This window comes from Pteropus alecto, unplaced genomic scaffold, assembly GCF_000325575.1.
Source record: "Pteropus alecto unplaced genomic scaffold, ASM32557v1 scaffold33, whole genome shotgun sequence".
In the NCBI taxonomy this organism is placed as follows: domain Eukaryota; kingdom Metazoa; phylum Chordata; class Mammalia; order Chiroptera; family Pteropodidae; genus Pteropus; species Pteropus alecto.
This window is the reverse complement of record NW_006435762.1, coordinates 10,229,302-10,248,741: the sequence shown is the minus strand read 5'-3', so window position 1 is coordinate 10,248,741 and position 19,440 is coordinate 10,229,302. Positions and strand designations below refer to the sequence as shown.

Here is a 19,440-nt window from a genome sequence, read left to right as displayed (position 1 = left end):
AAGACCCTTGCTGACCCTAACAGCTTCTTGTAGCAATCAGCAAATCAGAATTGATCCAGGAAAGGAAGTGTATAGGTCTAAGCCACATGATCAGTCATGTGCAACATAAAACACTTAAATTTCTAATTAACAAGAGTTCATCTCCAGAAAGGCTTTAGACAAAAAAAAATAAAAAGTATTTAGTGACAGTACTTAGTGTTAAGCACTCCCTCTTCCTCCTAATTAATATCTAAATATTCATTATAAATAGTTAATTTTTTAATGTTCTTTTTAGAAAACCAAAGAGTATCAACTCCCACAGGATTAAGAAACTAAAAGGCTACCAAATTAACACAAAATCCAATGAAATTAATAACCTTGAGAGTATTAATACCACCTCATCCTGTCAGTTTTGTGTCTTCAATATGTATTCAGTGTCAAGACTATAAAAAATGACTGGCCACAGTGCCATAACTGCAGAAAGAGTCCTCCTCATGTGACCAGAGAGGGAAGAAATGGCATCATTAGCCCACCCCCATTCACTCATGAGGAAACTGAGGCTCAGAGAAGTAAATTATTCTAGGTCACGCAGTCATAAATGGCAGAGCCAAACTTCCAACAGGGCTGGCTGGCTCTCATGCTAATGGTCACTCTCCCGAGCTACAGGGCCAATTAATCACCATGATACTGCTTTACATTTGCTGCTAAGTCAACTTAAGACAAAGAATCATTCCCACCAAGGAAAAGCTGAATAAACACACATACAGAACAATAACCCTTTACTGAACCCCCACATATAAATGAATCAGACCAATAACAATTGTAGGACACGGGGAAAATACATACGGTCTATCAGTTGGTTCATCAGGCGATCTGGAAATCAAGAGAGGGCAGAAAATGAGAATAAACCATGGTAAAGTGTTTTAGAGAAAAAAAAAGAATCAATGCAGGGCACACCCTAGCTCTGTCACCCCTGGAGACCCCACACTGTTGTCAACCTCTCAACCCTCCACACAGACCACACCAGCCTGTACAACACAAAGTCATTACAGCAAGGAGGGAAGATACCAGGTTTCAGGCATTTACAGCACATAAAACATGATGCTCTGATTATCATCTTAATGAACTAAATCATTTCTCTCCCTATATTTCTAAGAACCCTATATAATTACAAATGAAGGACTCTATTATGAAAGCAGGAGCCGTGCTAAGAAAGCATCTTGTATTTCCCTGACACTCATACTGATCTCTCCTTTCTCAAACCCCTTTAATGAACCACCTGAACCCCATAACCCAGACTGTCTCACAGTAGGTCTTAGGTCTCATCTCTACTCTCCTACTCTGTGCTTTAACATTTGACTTAACATTAGAGCATCATGTAACAAAGATGCCTACCTTGAATCCTATCTTGCTCCTCCTGGATTCACCTTACCCTTCTCCTATATTCAAACTAAGTCACCAATAATATTCACTGCTCAACTGATGGAATACCTTTGGGTAGAGGGGCCCAGAGCACTCTATCAGTATTACTTGTCTGACCTAATTAACTCCTGAGGAAGGTGAACAGAGAGCAGATAAGCAAGCAAAGCCAGAAGGAAACTGACTTCATCAGAATAAATGAGAGAATAATGAAACCAAGATTTTTCGACACTGTCCTTGGAACGACAACTGGAAGGTAACTATTTTTTGCATGTCCTTATCCCTTAAAATGTTAAGTATTCTGAACAATGACCAATTTAGCATTCACAGAGTGAAAGAGAAACTCAAAGAGCTTTCGTGCTATAAAACAGTGACAAAGCTGGGGAGGTGAGATGTGGGCAAGATTTTTAAAACCAACACTCTCTGTTGAATTTCCCCCTTTTGGCTTCTCAGAGGTACTCCAGAATGACACAGCTCCCCTAGACTAAAATCCTTCTCTCCACAGGCGCTTCTGGGCGATGTACAGGGATGAAAAGAGGCAAACTAAGAGGCAACATAACCTGAAAACTTTCTGGAGATTGGCTGCCTCTGTTGCCAGTGATTTCCACAGGTCCACTTCAACTCATGATGGGTTTATGTCTCTTCCATGTCTATTTTAAGTTTATGGATGCAGCCAGGCCTCACTGCTGTGTGTCTATTGTGGGTTATAACACAGGAAGGCAGCCAAGGGACAACAGAGTGGTGGGAGAAAAGTGACTATTCCAGCAGAGGAGGGTGGTGGGAACTGGAAGAGAACATCCTCCTGGAAGAAGATGATACCTTTTGAGTCATCAGGAATGACTATGGGGGGGCTGATGTCCGGAAGTTCCTCCTCTCCCGGCTGTAACCCTCGAGCTCGGAGATGGCTGATATCAAGTAGATCTGGCATATCAATAGAAACATCTGCAAAGTAAGAGAGATTACATTCACTGAATCCTCCAAAACCCAACAATCACCTCCTAAAACCAGAACCACTAACTCTACGTGCATGTGTCTAGGCAGAGCTAAGGGAGGCTTTTCAATTCCCTGGAGTAATTAATCATTGGACCAGTAGACTCATAGAGACTGATTAGATTTTAATGGAGAACCAAGGGAAAGTACAGAGGTTGGCAGGATTTCACACTGAACAAGAACAAATGGAATAAGCCAGAGGTCACAAACTGGCAGCCCATAGAACATTTGTAGCCAGGACACTCTCTGTTTGATGTTTTTAAAATGTTAGCAACAAATTCCAATTTTTAAATCAGAAGATTTAATTTAAAAATCTAGATTTCCAGCTTATCTTGAAAAACAAAGAGCTGTAGCATATTCTCATATGTGTGTCTTCTGTCACAGACCTACTGCTCCCTACTGCCCCCATGAACCTGAGCACCATATTTGTGCTATTCTGATTCTTATGGTAGAAAAGTGTTTTCCTAACTCATGTCTTTCTGCAAAGTGACATACCTAAGAAAGATCAAGATAGCTAGCTACACATTTCATATACCCAGACCACTTCTTTAATTTACATTATCACCCTGTCCTTGTTAGACATTTGAGTTTGCAACTGCTAGTTTATGCCTTTTCTCAGATCATGATGAGTAATATAATTTAGCTAAGGCGATAAAAAAAAAGATTGACATTTTAAAGAAATTACTTGAATCTCAACTGTATTATTCTTGGGGTACAATTTTTTTAACTTCTCAGCTCAGTTGTTACTGTGCTGACTTACTCAAATATAAAATTTATCAGTCTAATATCCTGTTGAGATTTAGTATTGCATATATTCAAGCATAATAATAAATGGGCTCAAAGGTAGGTGTAGGATATGTCTCTTGGGCTAGCTAACAGAATCTGAGAACACTATCCCCCAAACCAGTTATGATGTCAGGTACATAAATCCCATTCTAAAACAACACCCTCAAAAAAGGCTTAGTTAAATATATTTACATAAACCTCGGGGACAGAAAAAACAAACATAATATCTGGCTCACCAAATCAATACAATTATTCCTTAACAGAAAAATTCAGGTTCATTAACGAAAGCTTTTGGACTCCTTTAAATTCAACAAGCCTATGAAAGCTCATCTGAATTTCTGTTCCTTTATAGGAATTCCAAGGACAAAGAAAAATAAGAAAACTGTTTCCAAAGCAATTCAAAGCCTTAAAAGTCCGTTTTCTTCCAAGTACTTCCCAGGTCCATGAAGGAAAGGCTGAGTGATAAGCATCCTGCCCTCTGCCCTCCTTCCTGCCCACGAAATTATTTCCACCAAGAAGAGTGAAATTTGCCACAGAATCAGTCACAGCCCAGCATAATGTCAAAAGCAAACAAGTGCTGTGTAAACTGTTAGAGCTGGAGGCTTCTGGGAAATGGCTCAAGCCGATTTTTCATTCTTTTTACCTATCCCCTTCAAATGAAGAGAGGAGTAGTTAATTAACCAGTATAAAACTTGAGTAGTTGTTTTTTAAATGCTCAGAAACATGAAAGCTTTAAAAGACTGGTAAACAGTCTGAGGTACTTGCCCAATAACATGCTTGATATTAGATCATGATGGTGGGAAAAATGTTCTCATGTACTGTCTGGAATGTTAACCTCTAACAATGGTCAAGGGCCTTTAAAATTAGCAAGAAAGCTCAATTAAGCCAAAGTCGCATCCCTTTTTTGACTGTGTAACGCAACTGACTATACTCATTTTATTATTTATAAGATTTGTATAATTTAAGAGAATGTCATTAGCCACACCTGCCTGCTTCAGAAGCAGAGTAGAGATGCTAAGAGGAGAATGTATGTTCCATTACTGGACTTGCACCTCCAAGTGTGGTCTTTGGACTGGCAACACCAGCATCACCTGGGAGCTTGCCCCACCCAGACCTGATGAATCGGCATCTGCATTTTACCAAGATCCCAGGTAATGCTAATGTTTGGAAAGCACTGTTTATTTGATAACGTGGGAGACCTGTCTTCACTCCTAGAATCCACAAATTCCAGACTCCATTACTTCAGAGGTGGATTAGCATGTGGTAATTTTATCATCAGTGCGTACCGTATTTCTCTTCAAAAGAGAAAGGTGGGACTAATGGAAAAAGAATGAAATGGAACTGTTTTTGGTAGCCAACTGCATGAGCTCTTTCACATGCCATGTTTTGTAAATGGCTAATTTGATGTTTTAAGCGAAAGCATGCAAAAGATACCTACCAAATTTTTTGGGAACCCAGTCAAGACCAAAAGTGAACTTCTTTATCTGCACTACCAAGTATTCAGGGAATGAGGCAAAGCGAGATGTTCTGGGAGACACAAAGGGATTATATCAATGAAACGAGACAATAAGAATTATGAATACAGTTCATGAAGTATCACAAGCTTTGTTCGAGGCATACCTGGCAGCTCCAATGACTTAACTGAAAAGGAGAAATATGCAGACATAAGCTGATACACACTCACCCACTCCTGCTCATTCATCCTGGCCTTTTCCTAAGAAATAAAATGTTTAATGTAGGAGAACGTTGTCCCTTGAAAATCATTTAGGGCCCATTGCAAAACTACTACTTTTACTGTACTGTGGCATTTTATGCTTCTGAATAGTGCTTTTCAACCCTAAATATTAGTTTTTTCTAAAACCCTTGCTGGAATTTAGTATATATGTTTGTAGGTGTGTTTTGTGTACATTATGTGTTTGTATGTGGGGTTTCAAGACTCTCCCCAAGCAATCCTGACACCTCCTCTCTCACTGAGAATCACAGAATTGGCATAATGAGGCTTTTATGGAACTTTGGTTGAGGCTGACTATTAGAAATGGTCACATGGAACTTAAAGGTATATATATTATGGATATCTAAAATATCTAAATCTGTACCTTAAATTTTAAAATTAATACATATGGTCAATGTATTGAGTTTCCCTTCAAACTTTCAGAAAGGTAAATTGCCTGGACTTGAGTTTGACAATTTTACGCAGAGACTTTTTACTTTGTACAGCAAATTCATGCCCTGGTTCCAACCCATTCTGCATTTACTGTCTTAGTTATAACAACCATTTCTATTTGAGTGTCAACGTGAGTGTGGTAAATATATGTAAAAAAGAGAATTAGCTGTTACTAGGTACTATAGATACTTCTTAAAATAAAAGATTCTAGAACCCCTCCCCCCAAAATCCACTTTCCACATCTAAGTTACCAACTTCTCCTTGGAATTGCAGCCTCCCAGAATTCAGAAAACAAATGCACTGCTGCCCCCTACTGCGGAAAAGAAGTCACAGGACAGGGACAGAGTACCGAAAAGACAGAAATTTGGGTTTCAGATATGCTACTTAATACATTCCAAATCTGGTCAAATCACTGACCCTCCCTGACGTTCCATTTTCACATCTACAAAATGAATTTATTAATAATAGCTACCCTCCAGGGCTGTGCAATGTTCATGCAATTATTTGAAACCACCTGGCACACTAGAATATACTGTTTATACTTAAGGAATTAGCATGATTATTTTGTCATGAAAGAGCTAGAGTCCATGAGGTCTTGGACACTGACTTAGTCTGTCGCTGACCCGTATTTTGCCCCAGGCAAGTGACTGAACCAATCTGTATCTCAAATTCTCCATCACGATGACGGTAGAAAGGTACAGGCAATAACATAAGGGAGTTCTTCAAAAAAACAGGAGCTTAACCACCTTAAGGAACAATCTATTTTGATCCTGGCTCACTCTCCAGAAGTTATGTATTATCTCTAATTAAGTTTTCCTATCTTCTGAGAAGCAGTAATAAACATCACTCTTACTTAAATATAATTAAGTCCTCGATTTCACCAAAACCCAGCGAACTCAATCTGGTATTTTCAACTAATGTAAAAATGTCACTTCTCTGACCTCTTCCTCTTACATTAGCTTAAAATCTAGAAAATAAATAACAGTGAAATCGACCAAAGGTCACTAGTAAATCAATGAGTTCCAAAATGTGATTGAGGAGCCCCAAGACTCTTGTGGTTGCTCTGTGATCAAGGCTGGGGTAGGATAGGGGAGGGGGGATAATTTAACACTTTCTTATGGGTAACTACCAATCTGAGAGTACCAGAAAGCAGTTAGCTAGCTATACAGTGCCCACATTGCATCTGCCCTGTTGGGTAAATATTTTTTAGTCATCTTTGTAACCTCTATAGTCTCAAGTTGAATCACACCTGTAGTAACTGTGTCATATATGTGTTCATATCAATCTCAAAATACTTTGCATTCACTGATTGCAGGTTTGGGACATCAAGTTTGTTAGTTTATGAAGCACTTACTCTTATGTTTCTAAAATTAATTCCTGAAATTACAATTTTTCTCGAAAAGTTATGTTTTTAATAAAGACCATTAGAATGTAAATCATTCAAAAAGGTCTAGGTAGACACACAGCAAATTTACTTCAAAGAATTGTTATGGAAATTAAATGAGTTAAGACATATAAAGTGCTTAGAATAGTGCCTGACAAAACAATTGTGTTGTTGATTATTTAAAATGTCAATTGTTCATTAGTTACAATAAAGGCAAAAATACTATGAAAAAACTTATTTAAAGAAAACATACAAGCTGTCCCTCCCCCCACCAAATTAAGATTGTCCAGTGTATTAAAAACTGGCAGCTAAAAACAAAACAAAAACAATTCTATCCCTTCCATGAAATACGGTGAAAATAATTAATCAACCACTTACAAATTGTATAATCCAAAAAAAAAAAAAGGAAAGATGAAAATAATGGTAATAACGATTACAGCATATATTTACTCTATGCCAGACACTATAAAAAGCACTTTACATGGTTTATCTCACCTTAATCCTCACCCTGACCCTATGAAGAAAGTATTATCCCCAGTTTACAGATAAGGAAACAGGGGTTTAGAGAAGTGAGGTCACTTGGCCAAAGTCACATGCTAATAAGTTCTACAGTGGGAATTCAATGCTGCCCATCCACCTAAAGTTTGTGTTCTGAAACCCCACACTGTGCTTTTCTCTTCATAAATGATCAAAGTCAAGTAAAACTCTCTCTCTATGGACCCTTAATTTGTGAGCTGCTTGAGGACAGAAACTAGGTCTCGTTCAGTCACTGACTAGAATACACTACGTGAGCAACAATATTTGCCAGGTGAATAAAATTCCAAACATTAATATTCTTCCCAGATACTGTCTGTTTGAGAGCATTTAAGGGAAAGGTCTTTATGTCTGGTCCTTCCTGACCCAAGGTTTACCAAGATCCTTAGGGCACCTTTTGCCTCTTCCTGGCCTTTCAGGCTCTGGGTCTAACACAAGAAAAGTTCAAGGCCTCAAATTAAGATAACAAGGAGATCATTTCCGAGTTACAGCCTAATGCTGGAAAAAAGAAAAAGAAAAAGAAAAAAGATCTTTTAGGATCCCACCAAACTGGTTTTCCCCAAACCAATCTTTGAAACATGATAAGGTACAATAAGAAATAAGTAAGGTTATTTAAGGATTATAAAGCTCTAAGAATAAGCAAATAAGCAAGCATGATAAGGAAGATGGGGCAACATATAACCCAGGAATTAAGAGGTTAAACTTTGAACTCAACTGACCTGAATGAGTACCAAGTCTGCTACTTACTAGCCAATTACTTCTCTTTTTATTTCCTCATCTGTAAAATGGGAAGAATAATGGTACCTACCTGAGAACAGTGCTAAAAGGATTAAATATAATTGTTGGGAAGTGCTTAATTGACACATGACCTGGAATGATAAATGTGAAATAAAAGGTAGTCACTTTATTATCCTAAAACATTGTTTTTTCCTTTCCCACAAAGACTGGTTTTCAATTATTAACAACTGTGATACATCCAGTATTGTTTTCATGTACATAAGAGCACCTGTCTATATAAAAGACAGAGTAAAAGGAAAAACATATTTAATATCTCCCGTTAAGAATTAGAGAAAACAGAAACCCTCTTGGAGAGTCAGATAGTGATGTCAACGCTGCCTTCAATTAAATATTTGTAACATTTGAAGAGAAAATCAGGTCAGCAAACATCATTCTTCCATTACAGGTGGAAGGTGGACACTGGGTAGTGACTTTGCCCCGGGAAGTGGACACGGGAGAAGAATCCAAATCTTTTGACCACTAGCCCAGGGGTCGGAGACTCCGTCTCTGTAGAGAATCAATGCTTTCTACCTCCATTTTAAAGGTGGGCCTTTTCCAGGTGATCAGAAGGCACCTTCCCGCAGGCCAGTATTAGAACATGTCACACCCTGTACTTCTAAAATACGAATCCACTTTTCTGAAGAATAGAAAAGGTGTGGCTAACTGAACAGGCAAATGAAGAACACTCTGCAGAGCACACCTGATGCTGGAGGCGTTCTAAGCTGCCAGGTCCCCAGATCATTCCCACCTCCCATACAGTATCGAAATTAAAGTGCAAAGAAAAAAAGATATTTGAGGAATCTTCAGCTATTGTCAATACTTAAAAGTAAAAAAAATATATATATCAAATCAACACATTGCACACCTTAAACATACACAATGTTATATGTCAATTATATCTCAAGCTGGGGAGAAAAATTTTTTAATTGTAATAGTGTGTAGATTTCTAACTGTCTAAGGATGTCTCCAAGTTGAAAGAAGCTATTCTCACATGGTTAACATGCCAACTCACCAACTATCTGCTAGGACACACGTGTGCACACGCACACACACACACCCTAAAACTGAGCAGTCCTAGGATGAAAACTTACCCTGTGATGGATAATTGATAACTAAATGAACTATTATTAATTCTCATTTGGATATGAAGAACCTTTTTTAAAAATTATTTTAAGAAAATGTGGTCTTTTTTTAGCTTCTAAAATAAATTCTTTTTGTTTTCCCATTTTTAACACATGAAGTCCATCACTGAAACAAAGAGGAAACCTGAGGGATGGCTATAGCAGAGAATAAGTAATTTAGGTTTGACTATTACTTGAGGTTGAGATAAAAAGACAGCAGTAGCTCTTCCATCCTTCTATGGGCTTTATATCAACCAGAGCTCAGTTTTAGCCTAGAAGAAAAATGGCCAAATATCTAAACTAGTGAAATTCACAAATTTTCAGAGCCCCCACCCCCATTTTAAGTACTCTTTTTCCAATGATATGAAGTGTGCTGGCAAGGACTTGACTGTATGAAATCAATTAAAGTGTCGAGTGGAGAAAAAACAGATTTTATGTACCTGACAATGAGGCTGACCATGTAGAAATAGAACATCTGCTGCCTAAGTCCCAAGCGGCTCATTTGAACATGCTCAGGAGACCTAATGTCCACACTGAGATGCCCCAAGACCCCTGGCCTCCAGGTAGGAACACAGTCGACCAAGTCCTAAGCCAAATCTTTAATTATGGAGTTAAAATATATCCCAGTGTAGTTTAAATATTGAAGACTATCATACATATTTTTGTAACTTCTTCATTAATATCATTCTTGCCATGGGGGAGTGGGTTCTTGGTTACATCCTCTGTAACTTCTTCATTAATATCATTCTTGCCATGGGGGTGCGGGTTCTTGGTTACATCTTCTGGGATGGATGGATGGATGAATAGATAGACAGACAGATAGATAGATAGATAGATAGATAGATAGATAGATAGATAGATAGATAGATAGATAGCAAATTCCTAATAGGATAAACCACAACTTCTATTTAAAAAAAAAAAAAAAGGCATTTTTCTACCTAACATGTAATGTAGATTATAAGCCTGTTTTATTGAATAGGACTCACACAAGTGAGGTCTATGACAACCAGGGCTGTGTAAATCATAATCCCATCCTACCACACAGGAACAAGCACACACACTCTTAAAACACCCTGCCACCTCTACTCTACCCCAGTTCCCCTCTTGAGGCTTCCTCCTTACCCCATTACTACTGCACAAGCACACACATGTGCACACACCAGACACACACTTACTTCACTCCCGCAGATTTTGCCTGCAGGGCGCTGCTCCAGAAATCATCAACATTCTCTGGTTCGGAAAAGGCCTGAAGGCAGGCACTAAATGGTATCTTCGCCCGAACCAACTCAGGAAGGGGTCTTCTGTTTGCTTCTGCTTCCCTTCTCGTTAATTCATAGGCGATCAGTTCATCTGAGTAAAAGAGCAAATGAATGACTCTGCAATTACTCTTACTTTCCTGAAATGAAAAACACCCCCTTCGGACAATCTTCCCCGAAGGCTTCTGGGCTGGCATGGGGTTGCTTGCTTGCTGCCCTTCGCTGATCCAGAGAAGCCTGAAGAAAGGCTGTTCTAAGGTTGTCTTTAGAGTGGCACTGACAGGTTGCATCAAGCCATTCAAACTTTTTGGCCTGTTCCCCTTTGAGACTGACAGGAGGGAACTATGAACTCTGGCCCAGATGAGAGGCCAGAGTGATGTGTGTGATATAAGTTATGCATGAACCTGGTTTCTCATTTAGCCAGAGGTCAAGGCTGGTTTACCCAAACGCAATCATTGTGAAGTCCAATCACAAAGTCTTCACACCAGAGAATTTCACACCAAAAGAGACCCAAGGGCTCACCTCTTCCCAGGCCCTTCACAATGATTAGACGTCATAGAGGGTGTGGGCCAAGGAGCAGGAGCAACTATAAGGGCTGTAGTTATCCACAGCACACAACCCGTGATACTGACACTGCCCAGACTTCAGGAGGGGTTGCCCAAAGCCTCAGATATCAGAGCACCCAACCTAGAATGCCTCCCTATACTATCCCTGTTCAAATGATTAACTACCAAGGGAAAAAGAAGTAAGTACACTGTGAAATTCCCAAGCGTCAACAGATCTGCTCTTGAAAACTACCTGTAAGTCAAAATTTTATGTAGGTTTTGAGTGGGCCCTTCTGGGAATTCCTTCTGTGTTACCAAAAAAAAGGTAAAAAAAAAATCACTCCTGATTCAGTTTGTAGGCAGACAAATGCAGTCATGTGTTTTCTTAAACACATCTGACTATGCTTTTAAAATTTATACCCAGTCCACCATCAGTTTATGTTGTACTTATATCTAGGATGCTAGCTAGCATTCAGTGTTCCCAATGATCAGTATCGGGAGACAAAATTGTCAATCTCCTTCCTGAACAGTTACCACTCATTAATAATAAATAGTGAGTTAGAAAGGATCATAATACTGAGCGGAACATGTAAGTCAGTGCACCCAAGGTTAGCAAGAAAAAGCAATTAAGCTTAGTTCTAAAAAGGAAACAAACCACAGACATTCTCCCTCATTTCTATCTTGTATAAAGGGTAAGAATTTAAAAATTGGTCAAAAGCTTCAGGAGTTTATAGAAAATGGAAATCATTTTACTTCAAAATCATCATAATTATCACTTTCCAATTAGCACAATAAAGTGACTCTCCTCCCACCCCCACCCAAACAAAAAGAGGAAAAAGGGCACCCAGGGACCTTTGGACTTTATAGAAATGACCCATTCACAGAAGAGAAGCTACTTAGCAGATAATTTGCCTTTTTCTGCTTCTAAAATGTTAATTCTAAGTAAAATCATTTCTCTGTTCTGCCTGGAAAGAACCAGATGAGACTGACCAAAGGAACCTTCCCTCAGACCCCGACCTGGCTGCAGTATCTGCCTTCCCCTCGCTTCCAAAGTCCAGTCCAGAGACCCCTCTAATGGGTGTGGGGCCTATAAACAGCCCTGCCACACTTCGTCTGCAAAAGGCATTGGACATACTTGGATGCCAAAGGTGGGTTATGTTAAGAGATCTCTACTTGAATGGTTCACATCAAAAAATGCATTTCTGATCATTTCCCTCAGACTTTATATAGCACAATCTATGAGTGATAATGTTGAAGAATTTTCCGCATGAAGTATTACAAATATTTTCCCCCAAATTAAGCTGACTCCAAGCCAACCAGTTGGTCAAATTTATAGGCACTAAAATACGTTCCATCACAACTCCTCCGCAGAAATTTTGATGGATTTGACTCTTCTCAAAAGAAAGTCATATGGGGACTGAGGAAAAGATGACAAAAGACATACAAACCAGACACCATCCAGGCAGGGTCTACTGTTGATAGAACTGTGCAGTGGATTAATTCGTCTGACCTCTGCTTTGAAGGTTTTCACATATAAAGAAGCACACTGCTAATTTCCCACTTTTGAACCGTTACCTTTGTTAGTTGCTGCCTCCATGGCAACAGGTAACTGCATCAGGTAATCCACCCTCTCCGTATAGCGGACTTTTCGGGTCTGACAGCACTGGATACGTTCTTCCACCAAAAACCGAAAAACATCACTTGGGTTTTCCGAGCCAATGCGGTTCCTCTGAAGGTTGGATTATATCAGATTAGTGAACTTATAGATATTAACCAATACATAAAAATTAGCATAAAATCAAATATAACTCTCGTATAAAGACCTGGTATTATAAAACATTCTCCCTGGGCATGTCATTTCACCAGGGTACTTTAAAAGCAAAACACTAGTATTTACCTAAAGTCCCAAAATGGGGACTGGTTTAATAAGTTATGATTCAGCATGTGAATTAATATTATGTAGCCATTAAAAGTCATTGGAGAGGGACTGACCTAGACAGAATTAGAAGAAAGGAGATGAGGGAGCCAAACTAAAGAGAAAGGGGAAAATAAAGGACCACCCTAGAAAATTTAAGGCCAGGTATGATGTAATTATATTGATGCATTCATATAAATTACATACAAACAAAAAAAGATATCACTCTATATTCAAGTATGTAATTATGTGGCCAAATGTTCACAGCAGGTTAAGTGAAAAACATTGCTTAGAAATAGCATGTAGAGAATTAATAAGTGTGCCTGGAAAATGACGAGTAGTCAGACACCCAAATGTTAACATTGGTTGTTTGTAGGGGCTAGTATTATTGGTGATAATGATTTTTTTCCTTTGTATTTTTCTACATTTTCCACAAAGAACACATATGTAATCAGGGGGGAAAAAAGTGGTTTTTTTAAGAGGGGAGGAAAAGGCCTTTAATCATGAATTCTCAGTGGCTTTTAAAAACCACAGAATGTAATGTGATTCGACTCTGCTGTGAGCAAAATATGATCATCTCTGAGTGGTGGCAGAAGGATACCAAATACCGCACAAGACTCTCAAAAAGCTTTGTCACCAAAAAAAAAAAAAAAAGAATAGTAAATGAAATAACTAACAAACACTTCTATAACATATTAAAATTAAAAAGAGAACAGGGAGACTCAGAAGTGCCTAGAAAACATGGCATGGGGCACATCAAGTGGGCTGAGCAGAAAGCCTCAAAGAAGACAGATGATTCTGATCAAGCTTGGAGATGTAGGTGAGGGGGCGGGGCATTCTGGCCAAGCCAGAGTGAACTGCACTTAGAGGCTGGGCATACTTCTTACAACTCTTTTGAGCATTTTTGAAGACTGACTCACCTCTACTAAATTCACTAGGTGCAAGAAAAATTCCTGGGCATCTTGCTGTCTATTAGAGGAGAATTCCGGATGACTCTTGCTTACAAAGGCCTTAAACATGCGTGGAGAGATCCCATTCTGTTGAGGCTAAAATATAAAAATAAAATCAACTTGGAATATTTTCATACACATGAACAGCATGAAGTAGCAAGCAGAGTGGGGAGTACCACAAGCCCTAATTTTCAGATGAGAAAACCGAAGCCCACTGAAGGTAAATAACGATAACGCTAACATGCATTGGATGTTTTTAGTACATACCAGGCATCGCACTCCAAACCTGTTCTGAGAACAGGATGGGACTCTTCCTGTTAACTCGAAACTAAAGACTCAAAACTAAAAATCCCCTTTCTAAAGAGAAACACTAGGCCCATCCTCACTGGACTAACTACACAGTGGCCAAAAGAATATGAGAGAAATTAGGGTACTTGGAATAAAAGGAAATTACCTGCCCCAGGTAACCACTGCAGAGCTGCTCATAAGCACAGGGAGTTCCCAGGAGTGTGCCCCTCACCTGGAGAAGCGGAAGGAGGCTGGCTGCGGCTGCTAGGATGGCAGAGTGGAAAGAGAAGGCAGCAGGGACATTTTTGGCAGGACAAGGACATGTGAACTTTCCCCAAGGGCTAAAAGCATAGCTCAGAAGGCAGCCAGGGTCCTCCAGAAAGGACAATGCATAAGATGATGGAAGGTCAGCTGGCCAAGGAGTCTCAGGGCAGGATCTAGGGTCGGGGAGTCACAGCATCAGCTGGACAGGTCATTAGGAAAGATCCTTATGGAGGTCCTTAAGGGGACAAGTGGGGGATGGAGGGCATATCTAAAGAACCACTAATGTGTCCTCACGAAAAGGTCAGCCATGACAGAAGACACATGGCAGTTAAGAGGGAGCCAAACACACTAGCCTGGAGAGAGGCTCTGCCTCCTCTCCAAACTTCCCATCCCTTGATCCTTGACTCTAGTGGAGCAAGGACAAAAAATTACCAGAGGATGCTGATGCTGAGCCTGCTACACTGCTGGTTTCTGAGACTCCCGAACTTGGTAGGGGGAAGAAGCTTTAAATTAGCTTTGATGTGAACTGGACTTTTTATTGCTGGTAATGTGCAGGAAATCCAGGTGATCTGCCTTAGATGCTCTGAAGAGGCAGAATAGGAAGAGTTCACACGGCCCCTGAGGACAGGGATGGGCTCATGATAACACTATTTCCTGAGTCTCCTCCAAGTTCAGCCTATCTAATAATGGTGCTACATGTCACCATATTTAATACTCACAATAGCCCTACAAAGAAGGTACTACCGTTATCCCCATTTTATCATTAGGGGAACTGAGACTGGCAGAGAAGTGCCAGATAGGTCTTCAGACCTTACGAGACCAAATTACCATGTAGCTAACAAAGAACAGAACCAGAATAGACTCCAGGTTCTGATTCAGGTCCTGGCTTTTGGCAGCATAAATGACACAAACCTCACCTTGTCAATCAAGCAAAAGAAGTAATCCATATGCTCTCTGCAGATGTGTGACCTTCAAACCCCAACATGCTCAGCTTCCAGGCCATGTTCCCCTCCTCTGAAATCCAGAGAACGTGCTATCTGGGCCATCACTGGGCACAAGGCACAAAATGCCCCCTACTTCCTTTCACTTTCAGCCTACCTCTGGCCTGTCTCCTCAGCCTGACTGCAGTCTGGCAGGCGGAGGCCATGTGTCACATGTCTTGGAGATCTCCTGGACATTCAGGTCAATGCCTAGGGTCTGGAGACCTAGACATGTGTGCACAATCATGCAGTCAGATGCCAGAGGTGATGAAAAAGCAACCATAGCTATCACCCTGCAGCCAAGGGGCGGCTCTACATGGAAAATCTCTCCAACGCATATGTTCTGAGCAATGTTTCTAGTAAAACTCAGGTGAATTTTCCTGTCCTGCTGGAAACAGATCTGATCTAGCCAACCAGTATTTACTGACCACCTACTTCCTGTAGAGCACCACTGAGGATTCTGCCCTCTGAGAGCTGACAGACAATGGAGGAGATGGGAGACAACACACGGACCTATAACAAATGTGAAAGAACATTGCAGAGGATCTGAAACAGTGCTAGCAGCTCTTAGAGGAGAATTCCCCAAAGTGGCAGCATTTGGGTATCTGAGGACTTGGGACCTCTACATATGACCAGCTTATACACACACACTTGGCTTCAGATGTGCTTCCAGCACTAGGTGAAGACCAATTTATACCTGTTAATTAATTTTACTACTTGCATACACAACTCTGAAAACTGTAAAATTGTAACTTTCTTTGCTCACAGTACTGATGCATATCTAACATAGTATCAGCCAACACAAGCATGCAAAAATAATCCTTATATTTGTACATTATGGATAACATTCATTCATTCATTCATTCATTCACTCAATAGAAATTTACTGAGTGCTGTAAAATGTCAGACACTATTCTGGGTACTGGGAAGAATACTTACTAGGCCCAGGCATAGTTCTAAGCACTTTATATGTGAATCTTGCTTAACTCATCCATTCTCACAAGGTGATTAATAATATTATTTTCTCCACTTGACAGATGAGGCAAGTACTAAGTAACCAGCCCAGGATCACACAGCTAGAAAAGTCAGTCTTTCTCTGTGTCTCTGTATGTGTGTGTCTCTTTCTCTCGTGTCCTAGCACTGCTTGTTACACACATGTGCCTAGTTCTCATCCCTAATTACCAACTCCATCTTACCAGGTGCCAAAAGAGAAGAAAATATGTCTTAGACTCAGGGTAAGCCCTCTTCAAACCCACGTACCTCTGGAGCCAACATTACTGACCAGTCCAGAAATTATTTCCCCACACTCGGTAGTGTAGAGGCACCACCTGGAATAAATCTTTCACACTGTGTGTTCCTGTTTAGGCATTCACCCGAGCACGCACTCACTGCCTGCACCTGATGCTGTTACTTCTTACAAGTTGTGCTTCGAGTTTGACCGTGGCTGCCAGTCACCACCAAAGCAGCTGTTTTGGAAAGTTCAACACGTCAGTAAATTCTGAAAGACTGCCTGCTGCTCTGTGCCACCATGTGGATATCCAACTGAGAAGAGACATTTCAGGAAAAACCCTGGTGAACGCCCAGAAACCATTCCCCAGACACTCAGAATGAACAGAGGCCCAGCCTCATTCATTCCACTCCGATGCCTCCTCTCTTTCTGTGCCCATTTCTTTTCCCTCAACTGACCTTTCTTAATCCTTTGTTCAAAAGTCAAGCTATAGCTTGAGAATTACTGATCATCAAGAAGTCATTTGAAAAAGCTTCCTAACCAGCCCTGTCCACTTGTTCCCACGCCCCACACCAGTGCTATCTGATTTCAGAAGGGAGGTCTAACTAATTCTCATGCTCAACTATTACTGTGTTCACTTCATATCTTGTATATTGGAAAGTCAGGCTGTAACAAAGTTGAGTTCTAATATGATTAAGCTTCCAGATCTAACTTCCAGCTTATAGGAAACACAAGCCAAACAATACCTCAAGCAAGCAATCTTTAGAGCAATCCTGGGGCAAAGGATCCAGCTCCTTCAACAAATCAATAGCTTGCAAAAAGAAAAGGAGGAGACTTTTAAAAGATGTCTTTGATACTGCAGGGAAAAATCTAGATATGGACTGGGTATTAGATGTACTAAGGAACAATTGTTTATTTTGTTAGCACGCTTCTAACACTTTAAACAACTTTTAATGTGATATTTATGTTTAAAAAAAGAAGGTATTCTAGTTAAAGATGCATAGTGAATATTTATAGAAAAGGAGGATGCTCAGATTTTGTGTTAAAATAGTTAAGAGAAAGGAGAAGAAGAGAAGGAAAAGGGAAGAAGAAGGAAAAGGAAAAGGAAGGGTTGAGTTTAGGGAGGACTGATGAAACCAAATTGGCAGAATGGTAATTGCTGAAGTCGCCCAATGATACATGGAAATTCATTATACTTTGCGCTCTACTTCTGTGTATATATGCAAATTTAAATAATTTTTTAAAAGACCAGGCTCTGGATAAGGCAGTTTCTTATTTAAAAGAACTAAAAGCCAAAATAAGAACCAAAAAACCTAAGTCAAAAAACTACGTAGCAGTGGGTCGGTGACATTACCTGAGTGTCCCCATGGGCCTATCACCACATAAGATAAGAAAGACCGAAACTGACCAAGAGTCAGGCATGCCTTCAGTAAGTACACACTCTCTTACTGTGAGGTGGTTCTCAAATGCCTAAAGCAATGGCTAGCCTTGACAACAAACTGTAAGAGGAAGCCCCAGAGCGTCTCCAAAATAGCAACCACCTAAGGAACCTGTCATATTTATAGAATACTGTACTTACTTTCTCCATCAGCAATTGCAAAACAGATGTGCTAAAATTAAAGAAAAGACTATGGTGTTCAGAATCTTTCCCAAATGCTTACACAGGATTTTCTGATGAACACAGCCAGACACTATTCAGTCACAGTCCCTTGAGCCAAATGCTTTAATTAATAAACAAGCAGCAAGGCTGAGGCTTCATATCACATTAAAGCAACACTTGTGCAGATATTTACATTGTAAGACCATGAGAATGAAAAAAAGACCCATGGCAGCCTGTCCCCAATACACAGGTGTATACCATCTATTGATTTAAACTTTTAAACTTAAACTCTGGACTAGTAGTTTCTAACCCAGGTCCAAATCCCTAAGCTAAAGGAACAGAGGGCATTCCCAAGCTATTTTTCATATTTCAAAAAATGAATTAAAAATGTTATATCTGCCCAACCTAGGAAAATGGAGGTTAGTGAAAACAAAGTTTTTAGTTTGGGGCTAAAATTATATCACCTCCAAGTAGAAGACTGGTTATTTCATGCTGATTTTAAAAAAAAAAAAATACTAAGACCAGCAACTATGTATCAACAATTATTTAGATGGAAAATCAAATGAATTGTCACTTAAGAAATATATTTGTTCGGAATACGGACTTTAAAACATGTTATCTTCAAAAGGAAAAATAAATTATAGTGTATTCAGTCTTAAAATGTGTGAAAGCACTCTTAGAATACATAAAAATTGGGAACATTTTTTTGAAGAAAAAGTATTCTTTTATAGAGAAGCAGTTTTATCTAACACAGACACAATTTAATTTCAAAAATGAATTCCAAAATGTAAATAGAAATGGCAGTGCCTAAAACAAATACTGCAAATCTTTTTATAGATGAAAATGTATGTTAACCATGCATATATAAAAACTAGATTTCACTTTGGTCTGTAGCAGACCAATTTAATACCAGAAAGCATATATTCTAGAAATAACCCAAGATATGACAGAAACCCAAGTTACTGAGCTACCTGGTAATTCTGCAAACTTTAATAAGCGCCCCTTCTGTCACCCACCCACCACCATCCACACACAGAGGCAATGCGAGCCTGAAACAAGTACTGGAGCAACTGTTAGGGGAGCAGGATACTGCGGTGGTCACACACACAGACTTGGGCCAGACTGCCTGGTGGAGAGCCCAGCTTTCCCACTCGCTGGCTTTGTGACTTTAGGTAGGGCTTCTCAGCACCATTTTCTGCATCCGTAGACACGCAGGAAGAGCCTGGCCTTTCATAAGCACTAAATGACGCTAGTACACTA

The 19,440-nt window shown here is 39.8% G+C and overlaps 1 protein-coding gene across 1 annotated transcript in view; it reads right to left on the bottom strand.

The window, feature by feature from the left end:
- Window positions 1-19,440, bottom strand: part of USP13 (ubiquitin specific peptidase 13) — a 79,314-nt gene that overhangs the window by 18,640 nt on the left and 41,234 nt on the right. The window contains exons 11-16 of the mRNA XM_015588528.2: window positions 13,791-13,916; window positions 12,531-12,684; window positions 10,330-10,504; window positions 4,613-4,701; window positions 2,218-2,340; window positions 826-852 (exon numbers count right to left, since the gene is read on the bottom strand). Of these exons, the coding sequence (XP_015444014.1) occupies window positions 826-852; window positions 2,218-2,340; window positions 4,613-4,701; window positions 10,330-10,504; window positions 12,531-12,684; window positions 13,791-13,916 (694 nt within the window). The remainder of the gene's footprint in view (window positions 1-825; window positions 853-2,217; window positions 2,341-4,612; window positions 4,702-10,329; window positions 10,505-12,530; window positions 12,685-13,790; window positions 13,917-19,440) is intronic.